This window comes from Euwallacea fornicatus, chromosome 18 (genome assembly GCF_040115645.1).
Source record: "Euwallacea fornicatus isolate EFF26 chromosome 18, ASM4011564v1, whole genome shotgun sequence".
Classification (NCBI taxonomy): domain Eukaryota; kingdom Metazoa; phylum Arthropoda; class Insecta; order Coleoptera; family Curculionidae; genus Euwallacea; species Euwallacea fornicatus.
Genome location: NC_089558.1, coordinates 2,475,844 through 2,488,064, shown reverse-complemented (window position 1 = coordinate 2,488,064; position 12,221 = coordinate 2,475,844). Strand labels below are relative to the sequence as shown.

General features: G+C 36.7%; 2 protein-coding genes across 2 annotated transcripts; both read left to right on the top strand.

The window, feature by feature from the left end:
- The first annotated feature begins 373 nt into the window (after window positions 1-373).
- Window positions 374-4,592, top strand: Pgk (phosphoglycerate kinase). The gene is made up of 10 exons (XM_066292760.1): window positions 374-450; window positions 1,126-1,329; window positions 2,413-2,528; window positions 2,588-2,737; window positions 2,791-2,869; window positions 2,924-3,062; window positions 3,781-3,915; window positions 3,967-4,088; window positions 4,141-4,241; window positions 4,293-4,592. The coding sequence occupies exons 1-10, from the start codon at window positions 389-391 to the stop codon at window positions 4,430-4,432; spliced, it is 1,248 nt and encodes a 415-aa protein (XP_066148857.1). The 5' UTR covers window positions 374-388; the 3' UTR covers window positions 4,433-4,592.
- A 2,373-nt stretch (window positions 4,593-6,965) lies between these two features.
- Window positions 6,966-11,634, top strand: LOC136344873 (cytosolic 10-formyltetrahydrofolate dehydrogenase). The gene is made up of 15 exons (XM_066292751.1): window positions 6,966-7,089; window positions 7,141-7,294; window positions 7,353-7,587; window positions 7,641-7,775; window positions 7,827-7,962; window positions 8,013-8,177; window positions 8,229-8,331; window positions 8,946-9,126; window positions 9,187-9,327; window positions 9,386-9,637; window positions 9,692-9,913; window positions 9,975-10,168; window positions 10,221-10,414; window positions 10,760-11,130; window positions 11,184-11,634. The coding sequence occupies exons 1-15, from the start codon at window positions 7,078-7,080 to the stop codon at window positions 11,437-11,439; spliced, it is 2,751 nt and encodes a 916-aa protein (XP_066148848.1). The 5' UTR covers window positions 6,966-7,077; the 3' UTR covers window positions 11,440-11,634.
- Window positions 11,635-12,221: the final 587 nt, after the last annotated feature.

Here is a 12,221-nt window from a genome sequence, read left to right as displayed (position 1 = left end):
GGCGCCATCTGTAGAAAGATATTCATAGTTTTATAAGTACCACTTATTTCACAGAACTATAGCAAAAACTTCTACAAACTAAATAGTTACGTGAGTCTTCAAGTAATTTAAAGAAAAATTTAGATTTCCAAAAAACAGGTATTTAATAAGATTTTGAAGTTTAAGGCAAGTTCTAACTTTTCGTCTCATTTCTTTTTACGATTTTTCGATCACATTACCACTCACTAGAATTTTGCTACATGAATCACGTGTTCCAATATTCGGATCGCGACATCTCATGGAAAAACTTTTGTCTTGTGACCTCTAAATGACATTGGTGGTGTTATCCAGTGTCGGTTTTGTCATATACCGGATAAAAGCTCAAATTTCCGTGAGATCTATCTCTAAAATGACGTTTAACAAGTTAGCCATCGATGCATTGGACCTTAATGGTAAACGAGTGCTCATAAGGTGATTAACATTTGCTTGCGTTAATTCGTAATTATCAAAATATTAGGAAACTTTTCCATAACCTCAATACTCTTAAAACAATTTTGGGAGCCCTAAGACGTTTTCCTTCTTGCACCTGCAAGGGCCAAATTATCAAATGCTGTTAGGCTTATCAGGAAGATAAACTCTATTTAATATAGACTAATTACTTATTATATAATACATTAATTCATGGTAAATGAACAGAGAAGATAATTTCCATAGTAATTGAGAGATTAACTAAAGCTTTCCTCCCATTGTATGGTTCCTGTGAAACTAAAAATAATAAGTGAATTAAGATTAATACAGTACTATTTAGCACTAATATAGAATTTTGTTTCTTTATGACTAAATTGTTAAAGTGCTGTTACTAACATCAAGTAAGATTTCATAAGAACCAAAGCTTTGACATACTAAGGCTCTATTTCAAAGTTTCTATGGAAAGTAATTTGCTTTTAAACTTAACAGCCCATTAACAATTTGGTTCTTAGGCACAGTTTCCTAGTAATCACAAATTTTTGTTCATCCATAAATCCAGTTAAACTATTGAAGTATTCATGTGGCAAGTGTGATGCATTATTTAATATCCAAAGAAGTCCTTAATATATCTTAAATGTTGGAATATTATATATCTTTCACAAAGACAATTCATTACAGAGTTGACTTTAATGTGCCCTTGAAGGATAGCAAAATCACCAACAATCAGCGCATCGTTGCCGCTCTTGATACTGTCAAATACGCCTTGGAGAAAAACGCTAAGAGCGTCGTTCTGTGCTCCCATTTGGGGCGCCCTGATGGTAGTCCCAATCCTAAGTACACATTGGCACCTGTGGCAGAAGAATTAAAGAAGTTGTTAAATAAGTAAGAAATGTATTTCATACAGTATCTTTCTACAGACTATCTCATAAAAAATGGACAGAGTTAGAACTCAGTTATTTATAAACAGGTTTTGTGAATTAAGAACCAATAAAATGATATTGTTCAGATTACTAAATAATGTCAAAATTGTTTTTTTTTAACTCGAATTTTGCTTTAGATGTCAACTTAAGAATTTTAAGTAGATCTCATTTTTTTATATTTTTTTATAAAGTATAATATTTTTCTGAGTTCATTGATTTATGACAAGTTACTGTTAAAACAATATTCAACTGAAAAAAATTCAGAAATTTGAACACACAATTTAAAAATATTGTGTGAGTTCAGAGAAAACGCATTGAACATACATGTTCAAAATGGATGTTGTTATTTTTGTTTATAACACAATAAAGATTGTTTGTTGTTATTAATATTGTTATTTGCACACCATTACCAAGTGTCAATTTGAATTGAAAATATTTAAAAATCGACCGACTTTACAGATATACTTCTAACATATTTCCAAAGCAATAAGAAATTCGGTAAAGCAGTACGTTTTTATTTTACTTGTTTTCTCAACAAAGAAGTATCTAACAGAAATAAATTTAAACGTTTGGAAGACAACTTAGACCCCTATGGATATTTTAAAAAGTCAAAAAAATCTTTGCAAATCTTTTGACCGGTCATATTAATGATAATAATATTAATAGCCTCATCCATTTTGAACATTTATTGTGACACTGTTTAAATTTTTAAATTTTTTTTAGTTAAAAATAATTTTTTCATTAGCTTTTCAATAATGCAAATGCAAAAAAATACTTTTTTATCATAAAATGTTTAAAAAAATACGCATTTATTTTTGAAATTCTAAACCTGAAGTTAACAGCTGAAGTAGGCGCAGCCCTGTTTTAAAAATCAACTTCAACGGAATTTAGTAGTCTGAAAAATATTATATTTTTTTTTTAGTTTTTAGGACATCAAAATCCATTCATAAATAACTGAGTTATAAAATAATTTCGCCTGTTTTCTATGAGGAAGCCTGTGTATTGTTGTTTTCTTACTTACTTGTTTTGTATTGGTGATTATTAGAGACGTATTGTTTCTTTCCGACTGTGTGGGCCCTGAGGTCGAAAAGGCATGTGTCAACCCAGCTCCTGGCTCAGTGATTTTGCTTGAAAATTTGAGATACCACATTGAAGAAGAAGGTACAAATATCACTCCATTTAAATATATATCATACTCTAACTCACATACATATACATAGGTAAAGGTGTGGACGCATCTGGCAATAAAGCAAAAGCAGACCCAGAGAAAGTTAAAGCATTTCGAGCCAGTTTGAGGAAACTAGCTGATTTATATGTTAATGACGCTTTTGGCACTGCACATAGGGCCCATTCTTCAATGTTGGGGGAAGGTATTTTGCGTAGCATTTGAACACCTGACCGTTAAATAATTACTCAAATTTAGGATTTGATAAAAGAGCTTCTGGTTTCCTGTTAAAGAAGGAATTGGCATACTTTGCCAAAGCTCTTGATAACCCTGAAAGGTAAGTGTTGGTATGATTTACCTTATTTAGGGTTGTAAACAAAGATGTTTTTAGGCCATTCTTGGCCATTTTGGGAGGGGCCAAAGTGGCAGATAAGATCCAGCTGATTGACAATCTCTTGGATAAAGTGAATGAGATGATTATCGGCGGTGGGATGGCTTACACATTCCTAAAGGAGCTTAAAGGCATGAGTGTAAGTATTTTTGAAAATATTAATAAAGACATAAATACATATATTGCTTTAAATAGCCCTTTCTTAGCTTTTCCTTTCAAAGCGTCACACATACTACTATTTCCATGAATTTCAAGGCCTCTTTGGCTTTTGTGATTTTGATAATACTTCTCTTAACATTTGTATCTTTTGCATTTGTTTAATAAGTACTGTAAGCAGCTTTTCGGTGTTCTCAAAATGTTGCTCCATCTAATGCATAACAAAAATTCATATTTCTCAATATACAGTTGCTTGAATTGTTTATTTTATCTTTATGTTGAAATATGAAGCTCTATAATAGGTCCTGGAGCTGGTTAGGAGTCATATGGACCTGGTCTGACATGTAAGGACGTGATAGAGTAGTATGAGAGGTTGTCATTGAATCTCATCTATTTGGGTTAAATACTTGAGCTTTCTGTGGTTCGTTTGGAAGTACTCGGCCTTCATTCAACGAATTTAATATTTATCAGAATTTGAGACAGTTTGTTCGTACCTGTTGACTAAGTGCTTGATATTTCTCTACCAAATTGTATTTATCTAATTTGCTTATTAAAATACATTTTTCTGCTCACAAAAGTGTTTATAAAAGGCTAAGTATATAACGATATTTATATTATTTAAAAGTCAATTTTGATTTTGAACTATGATTTTGACTTCTCCGATTTTTGGTTGGTACTATTTACTTTTGGGCTTGTTGCAGATTGGTACTTCCTTGTACGACGCTGAAGGGGCTAAAATTGTGGGGAAATTGGTTGAAAAAGCCCAGAAAAACAACGTTCAGTTGCATCTCCCCATTGACTTCATTACTGCAGATAAATTCGATGAGCATGCCCAGGTAAGTGAATAAAAAATTATTTGAAGTGTAAAAATTGAGTGAAATTTAAAGTCGGGCACCGCCTCTGTGGAATCCGGAATTCCCGACGGTTGGATGGGTTTGGACATAGGTCAACAGACCATTCAACAGTTCAAGGAGCCCATCAGAAGAGCCAAAGTAATTGTGTGGAACGGGTAAGACTGTGTGTTGCGTTTGATTTTTTTGTAGTAAAAAGAAACATTTTAGGCCGGCAGGAGTGTTTGAATGGGAGAATTATGCCAACGGCACTAAGGCCATAATGGAAGAGGTGGTTGCAGCCACACAAAAAGGCACCATCACCATTATTGGTAATCTTAAAATGTCGTTAATCGTTTGAGAATTATGAAATTATGTTGAAGGGGGTGGCGATACTGCCACTTGCGCTGCAAAATGGAAGACTGAGGACAAAGTCTCTCACGTCTCAACTGGGGGTGGAGCCAGCTTGGAGCTTTTGGAGGGCAAGGTTTTGCCTGGAGTAGCTGCTCTATCTGATGCTTAAATTTTATTTTATGCTGTATGGAAAACATGTTCAGGAGAAGCTAAAGGTTCTCAAACCAACTAATTTCAAATTTAGTTTTTAATAGAAGGTTATTGTTATTATCAATAGAAATTATTTGTGATGAACATGAATGAAATAAATTATTGTTTTTAGTATCCAAGTTATGTTTTAATATCGCAGAAACCCAATATTTCCAGTTAAAATTGCACAATTGTTCCAAATGTGGCAATTATCCGCGAAAAGATCGTCTAACCGGTTTTATTCGGTTATTTATTGTTCTTTGTAATAACCCTCGCTATCCGGCGGGTTATCGGGGGTCGCAAAACATGCGATAAGTTGTTTAAATTGATCTTGCACAACCCTGTTTTTACGACCAAACAGACAAATAATTGGTATTGGATTGTGCAAGATCTGAGATATTTTTATCGTTATTACAAGCGACGGGATCTCCTTTACCGGTTATAAAATAACAAATAGTTCATCAACGTTTTACTTTATAGGTTCTGCAAGAATGTAATCACTGTCAATGAGTGGTAGCATTGTTCTAAGAGTTTGTCAAATTGATTTTAGGTTTCGAATACAAGGCGATACATAAATACGGTAAATTTGTTGATATTATTATTTGTAAGCGTGCAACACACAATAAAAAACTTAAAATAATTGATAAGGGCCTTTGGAGGAATTATGCTATATATATTTAACGCATATCAGAGTGTCACATGCATCTTTCTGATAAAGATTTTTGTGTTTTAAATTAGGTCCTGCTGATTGAAACCACCAAAGTGTCAAGGAAGAAGCTAATTTATAACATTAGATTGTACTTCTAGGATTAATTTCCAAACAGTACAGTATAAAGGTCATTGTGTTATCAACAGCAACAGCACTTTGCATTACAAGTTACACTTTCTATTTCCAGCCGAACCTGTATAAATAACTAACAGTTCTACCTACTGAAAACGGCATTTAAACATCTATGCATTATATTATATGCCCGCAGCAGGTCAAGAAATCTGAAACCTAAACTGGAAATAACCGGATCGAAGGAAATTTTACAATAATATATTGCTTGTTTTGTTCGTGTTCTACGGTTACCGTCGATCCCAGCCGTCATGTTGATTGGCATGGTTGTCAGCGCAGACCACCAGTGGTCTTTTTAAATCTAAGACTCACTAAGACTGCACAGATTACTTAACAAGTGGGTTGAATTACTGATGGAATTGTGATTGATCAGAGATGTGACAATGCACTTCTGTGACCAATTGAGATTAGCATTGGCTCACTGTTGTTAGTGCGAAAACGACCAAATTGACAATAAGCAACCAATATTTAGCAATTTTGAGAGAAATTGAACTTGCAGTAGTCTTAATTAAGAACTTGAACCATCAGTTGAAGCGGATAAGATAGAGCAGAAGTTGATTTTAGTGGGTAACACTTACCACTGGCGAAAATGCAGTCCACAAACGGTACCTGAAAGGTGTAATCGGCAATTTAAAATTGTTCAGAGTCGTTTCTTATTGCAACATACAATAATTATAGCATAATTAATGGGTTTTACTCCAATTTCTGCTCGCTGCAGTGCATAACATATCACATTAGTACAACATGGTAATAGAATCAGCTAAAAGAACGCATAAAGGTGATTTAGGTGCCGGGGGAAGCTGTATTTCTTATAAGTTCTGGGTCAATCTAACAGCATCTATTAGGACGTTTTTTGGTGCCCCAAATATAATTTCGATATTAGATGACAAAAGCGTTGGGTTAAAGTAGCAATAGTTACAACATTACAAATGTATTCTATAGAAACGCATTTGGCGCAAAATTGGGTACATCAGTAATTCATTTGTTTGATTAAAATTTCATTAAAATAAGTTAAAAAAATTATCAATGTAAATTGAAAGTTTTATTAAAAGAGAAGTTATACAGCGAAAGAAACTGTTAGAAATCAAAAAATCGTTGTCATTGACATTGATCTTATGAGTTAGAGGAATTGTCTAAATACATTCAATCTCAGCATCGACAGAGTATGTCACGATTCAATTGGTCGTTTTAGTCAAAATGAGTGCAAGCAATGAACACTGACGTAGTTCATGAAAAATAACTTTTACCCTTGTTTTTACAGCCAAAAATTTTCCCCATCTCGATAAGTGACCAGCAGTACCTTCATCAGGTGGTTGCCCTTTTTCTAAGCAATCTAGATACCTGCTCTTCAACTATACTTTATGCTCTTCTTCGAATCGACCCGAATTGCGCCTGCAACTCGTAAAGGGCACCTTTTTGAAGCCCTTTTCAAAGCTCCCGATTTATGTTCACCTTGAGTGTATTCCCGACCGTTTTACTGGCGCCTACCGCAATTCTTTGTATTTTTTTTTATCCCTGTGAGCATCATTTGCCCTGTACATCACCTGCTCAGGCTCATGTTAATGTACGAGGCTGTTTGATTTGGAAAGAGAAAGGATTGTGTGGACCGATCGTAACTATTCGTAATATTGCAGCCGTGGTTCAAGTGATAAGGTTGTTTGGGTTTGAGAATCATATAAATTATTGTCGGCAGAGCGACGCGCGCCCAGTTTCAAACAGAAGTACCGCTCGAGGTACATACCCCATGCGCTCTCATTTGGCGGTCAGTGAGTGTTACAAGAAGAAATATGCCACCCAACGTGAGTGTTTATAGGTTTTATCAGCTCAATATTACTCGAAATTTAATCTAGCACAACAATGTCACCAATCCCACGTCCCTCAAAATTGCCATCATCGGACAGAGCGCCTTTGCAGTGGACGTGATGGATCGGCTGATCAACCACGGGCACAAAATCGTGGGAGTCTTTACTATTGTAGATAAAGGCAAGAGGGAGGATCCCTTAGGTTCGTCTACTAATTAATATTTTCATTTGTGGATTTTTTCATTCATATTTTATCATAGCGAAAGCTGCAAGGGACAACGACATCCCCTGCTTCAAAATTAAAGCCTGGAGAAGTAAAGGGATTCCTTTACCTGAAATTTTAGAGCAGTACCGAAGCGTCAACGCAGACCTAAACATTTTGCCTTATTGCTCGCAGTTTATTCCCATGGATGTGATAAATTACCCTCGACTAAAGAGCATTTGCTACCACCCTTCACTGCTGCCACGGCATAGAGGGGCCAGCTCTATAAACTGGTAAGTAAAATACTGCACAGATCATGGAAGATCACACGTTTTGAATTGGATAGGACACTGATTTGCGGAGATAAAAAGGCTGGACTTACCATCTTTTGGGCTGATGATGGCTTGGACACGGGACCGATTCTCTTGCAGGAGGAGTGCGATGTTCTCGAGGAGGACACTGTTGACACCCTGTATAAAAGGTTGCATTTTCCTGTGCAATATTTTTTCAAGAGTAACAGGCTATTGTGTAGGTTTCTCTATCCAGTGGGAGTGTCCGCAGTGGCCAGGGCTGTTGATATGGTGGCCGATGGTTCTGCTCCTAAGGTGCAGCAAAGCGAAAAGGGCGCCACTTACGACCCTATGTTAAATAAGCCCGATCTACAAAAAGTACTGCTTTGTGTGTTCCTATGAGGCATTTTATTAATGAGGAATTTCAGATCGACTTCGCTAAAACCGGCTTGGAGCTGCATAACTTTATCCGAGGAATGGACTCGGTTCCAGGAGCCAGTTGTCAGATTAGGATTTCAGGAAATGAGGAGTTTCAAGAGGGGCTGCTTTTTGGATCTAGTTTATGGAAAGGGGCAATTCCGATTGGAAAAGAGGTGCGTGATCCCTCTGCAAAGTTTATTTCTGAATTTTTTTTTAATAAATAGATTGAGATTAAAGACACAACCCCTGCCATTATCCACGAAGGAGGGCTGCTTTTAAGGGGCTCTGATGGGGAGTACATCAATGTGAAACGCGTGAAATTGGCAGGTAGGCGATGTAAAACTTTTCCTAAGCACTTATATTTTTACGTCGTCTCCGGATATCACTCAAATGTAATAAATACTAGGAAATCCCATGTATATATAAGCAGAGGTAAAAAAGGGGGATTTCGTGACTTAACCTCTAACGCCATAATGAAGCATTTACGATATTTTGTTATAATTCAAAATCAGCTTTATCTAAACTGAGGCATCTTTCAAAATATCTGCTTTTAGTTCCCTTACACTCTATATAAGCAAACACCTTGTATATAAAGGGTGAGCCAAAACTATCAGATCCAGCTTCTCGGGACGATTCAGTCCAACAATAGAAGACATTGGAATATAAGAAAGCTGAAGGTAGTAGATCGGGTGATTTAAAGTGCTACAGAACTGGATCACCTCTGTCAATTCAATGTTATCCGAATTGTCTCCTTGAGGTCGGACCACTTTTGTCTAGTTTGCGGACATGGATTTTTATACTCAAATATTTTCTATTGTTGTATTGAATAATCCACAGAAGTTCAATCTCTCAGTTTTGAATCACCCTGTATAATTTGACTAATTGATGAATTCTATAACGAACTTTGACATCAAATTTATTTGAATTATTCATAATTCCAGGAAGAATGAAGAACGCTGCCACCATCGACCAAAAAACCAAGCTTGTCCAGATAGAATATACTCCGGAAGAGAAAACCCAGATCGAGGAAGTCAGAGATATATGGGAGTCCATATTGAGCGTGGACATCGACGAGGAAACCGATTTCTTTGCTTGCGGTGCCGGTTCCATGGATGTAGTGAGGTAAGAAAGCCGATATCTAAGTGATATTCTTTAGAAAAAATATGTAAAAATACTCCTTAGACTGGTAGAGGAAGTAAAAGACGTCTTCAAAACTGATTTAAAGAATGAAGACGTGTTCTTAGCGCCTATATTCTCTGAGTTTACCTTAAACGTAGTCCTTAAGGCCCGAGGAACAGGTTCGATCAAAGAAATTCTATACAGGTATGAACCCTTTTAAAAAACTCCACAAATCACTATTTTAATTACGAGACGTTTTCAGGCCCATTGAGCTAGATGTGAACAAACGCAAAATCAAATTCCCGTGCCAGCTGTTCATTAATGGGGAATTTGTGGATGCAGAAAATGGCCAAACTTTACCTACAGTGAATCCCGCTACTGAAGAACTCATTTGCGATGTGCAGTGTGCCACAGTTAATGACGTCGATAAGGCTGTAAAGGCTGCTAAGAAAGCCTTTGAAGAGGGTGAATGGAGTAAAATCAGTGCTAGGGAGAGGGGGCAGTTACTGTTCAAGTAAGAAGCTTCTACTGCATGTTTTTATGTATATGGACCTGAATTTGTGTGTAGATTGGCGGACATAATGCAAGAACACAAGGAGGAACTAGCCACAATAGAAAGTATAGATTCCGGAGCCGTTTACACCTTGGCTCTGAAAACGCATATAGGCATGAGCATCGAAACGTGGCGATATTTCGCCGGATGGGCGGATAAGATTCAAGGGAGCACCATTCCAGTATCACACGCCCGACCTAACAGAAATCTGAGTTTCACCAAAAGGGAACCAATTGGGTAAAGAAACTTTCATACATCGAGATTGTCGAATAACTTACGTTTTCGGTCATTATTATAGAGTATGTGGTTTAGTCACCCCTTGGAACTACCCCCTTATGATGTTGTCGTGGAAAATGGCTGCTTGTCTAGCAGCCGGGAATACAGTAGTGATAAAGCCCGCACAGGTTTCCCCATTAACAGCCCTTAAATTCGCCGAATTGTCCGTTAAAGCTGGAATTCCCCCTGGAGTTATCAATGTGGTTCCAGGCAAAGGTAACAATGGGTTGTTTTATACGAACAAAATAACTGTTTTCTTCGAGTTTAGGATCGGAAGCGGGCAATGCGGTGGCTCATCACCCGATGGTGCGAAAACTGGGCTTCACCGGGAGTACTGAAATTGGGCAGGTCATAATGAAGAGCTGCGCTGAGTCGAATTTAAAGAAAGTGTCTTTGGAGCTCGGAGGAAAGTCTCCTTTGATTATTTTCAATGACTGTGATTTAGATAAGGCTGTAAGACTGGTAAGTAGACATGCATAAGATAGGGCAATTGGCGATGGCCTCTCGTTTAATTTTTGCCTTCTTGAAGCTTCGACGGGTATGCGCCTGGCTCTCGCTTGTGAGGCATCTTTAAAATTACTGATAGTCCATTCGGTTTTAAGTATTTTTTGGTAAATATGTATACTTAATCAACAATATCAAAAAATACAGAGAAAAAAATCAATTTGCCAAATAAACAACATCGCTTTCCTCACCCTTTCTGAGGCACCGTGGAGATAAGGCACTCTGATTGTCCATTACATAAAAAAACCTATATACCTTTCAACATTTATCTTTTTAGAATAATCCCTTATTCCATAATTCTAGGGTATGCAGTCAGTTTTCTTCAACAAAGGCGAAAACTGCATTGCCGCCGGTAGACTCTTCGTCGAGGACACCATTCACGACGAATTCATTCGCAGAGTAGTGGCGGAAACCAAGAAGATCGTTATCGGAGACCCCCTCAACAAATCTACCTCCCACGGACCTCAAAATCATCTTGCACACCTTAATAAGCTGCTCGACTACGTGCAAAAGGGGGTCAAGGAGGGAGCAAAACTCGAATACGGAGGCAAGAGAGTCAAGAGAACCGGGTATTTTTTCGAACCTACGGTTCTTACTAATGTTGAAGATCACATGTATGTCGCCAAGGAGGAATCTTTCGGACCCATCATGATTGTCAGCAGATTCAATAATGGGTAAGCTCTATTAGTATCTAGCAAACATTTCTATTTAACGTAACCTTATTTAGCGATATTGATGGTGTTATCAAACGGTCTAACGCAACAGAATATGGGCTAGCCTCGGGAGTCTTCACAAAAGACATTTCCAAAGCTCTAAGGTTTGCAGAACGGATAGAAGCAGGAACTGTATTCATAAACACTTATAATAAAACTGACGTTGCTGCCCCCTTTGGAGGGTTCAAGCAGAGCGGCTTTGGTAAGGATTTAGGGCAAGAAGCGTTGAATGAGTACTTGAAAACTAAATGTATCACTATAGAATATTGAGATTTAGTTCACTGTTACTGTAAAAGCTTTAAGCATTATAAAAGTTTCTCATAGGTTATATGTCGTCTACTTAAGAGTAACATTCTGGTTACCTGTTTTATTACAGAAATTTGTATTTGTATCGTATGTAGGTGTGAAAGAAGTATATTATATTATATATGTAATATTGTTGATAATATATAAGTTTTAATCGTACCTCTGATCTTCAACAAAGCACTAAATTATCTGCTATCTAAGGGTAAATGATATAGAGTCACAAATGGGCACAGAAGAGTCTTTTTTAAGGTAAAAGTTAAAGTTCGAAAATTTTTGATTTTTGACGTTTACATAGTGAATTTGTTTTATATACAGAACATCACGATTGCCATGGCAACTAATAGTAACACTCGGATGCGTTCATAATACACTCGTTCGTAGTTCGAAGTGTCGCACGCAGCGTTGACTAGTGGATTAACAGGAAAGCGCTATTGCCATACCTTCATATAATTATCAGATATGTAACGAAAGCTAACCAAACTTGTTCTGGATCAAACAAGAATAAAAAATACTAAGTGATGACTCTCACAAAAAAATCATGAATTTATATTACAATTTACTAGTCTAGGAGATTAAATCAGCAGAATACTATAATTCTCTGAAAATTTCCATAATTTTACAATCTTGGTACCAGCATCGTGCATCCCCTTTTTCATCCGGCAATATTGTAGAATTTTTTTGACATCACCGAACTTAAGTGTGGTTATGAAAATGCTGAGAAACCTGAAATTGTTGATTGCAGATAT

Excerpts from the sequence above, each read along its gene's own strand:
- Pgk (XM_066292760.1), top strand. The coding sequence starts at position 389 with ATGACGTTTAACAAGTTAGCCATCGATGCATTGGACCTTAATGGTAAA. Across the intron at positions 3,916-3,966 it reads AATTCGATGAGCATGCCCAG|TCGGGCACCGCCTCTGTGGA; the intron begins GTAAGTGAATAA and ends TGAAATTTAAAG. Across the intron at positions 4,242-4,292 it reads AGGCACCATCACCATTATTG|GGGGTGGCGATACTGCCACT; the intron begins GTAATCTTAAAA and ends ATTATGTTGAAG.
- LOC136344873 (XM_066292751.1), top strand. Across the intron at positions 7,295-7,352 it reads CAAGAGGGAGGATCCCTTAG|CGAAAGCTGCAAGGGACAAC; the intron begins GTTCGTCTACTA and ends ATTTTATCATAG. Across the intron at positions 10,415-10,759 it reads TAGATAAGGCTGTAAGACTG|GGTATGCAGTCAGTTTTCTT; the intron begins GTAAGTAGACAT and ends CCATAATTCTAG.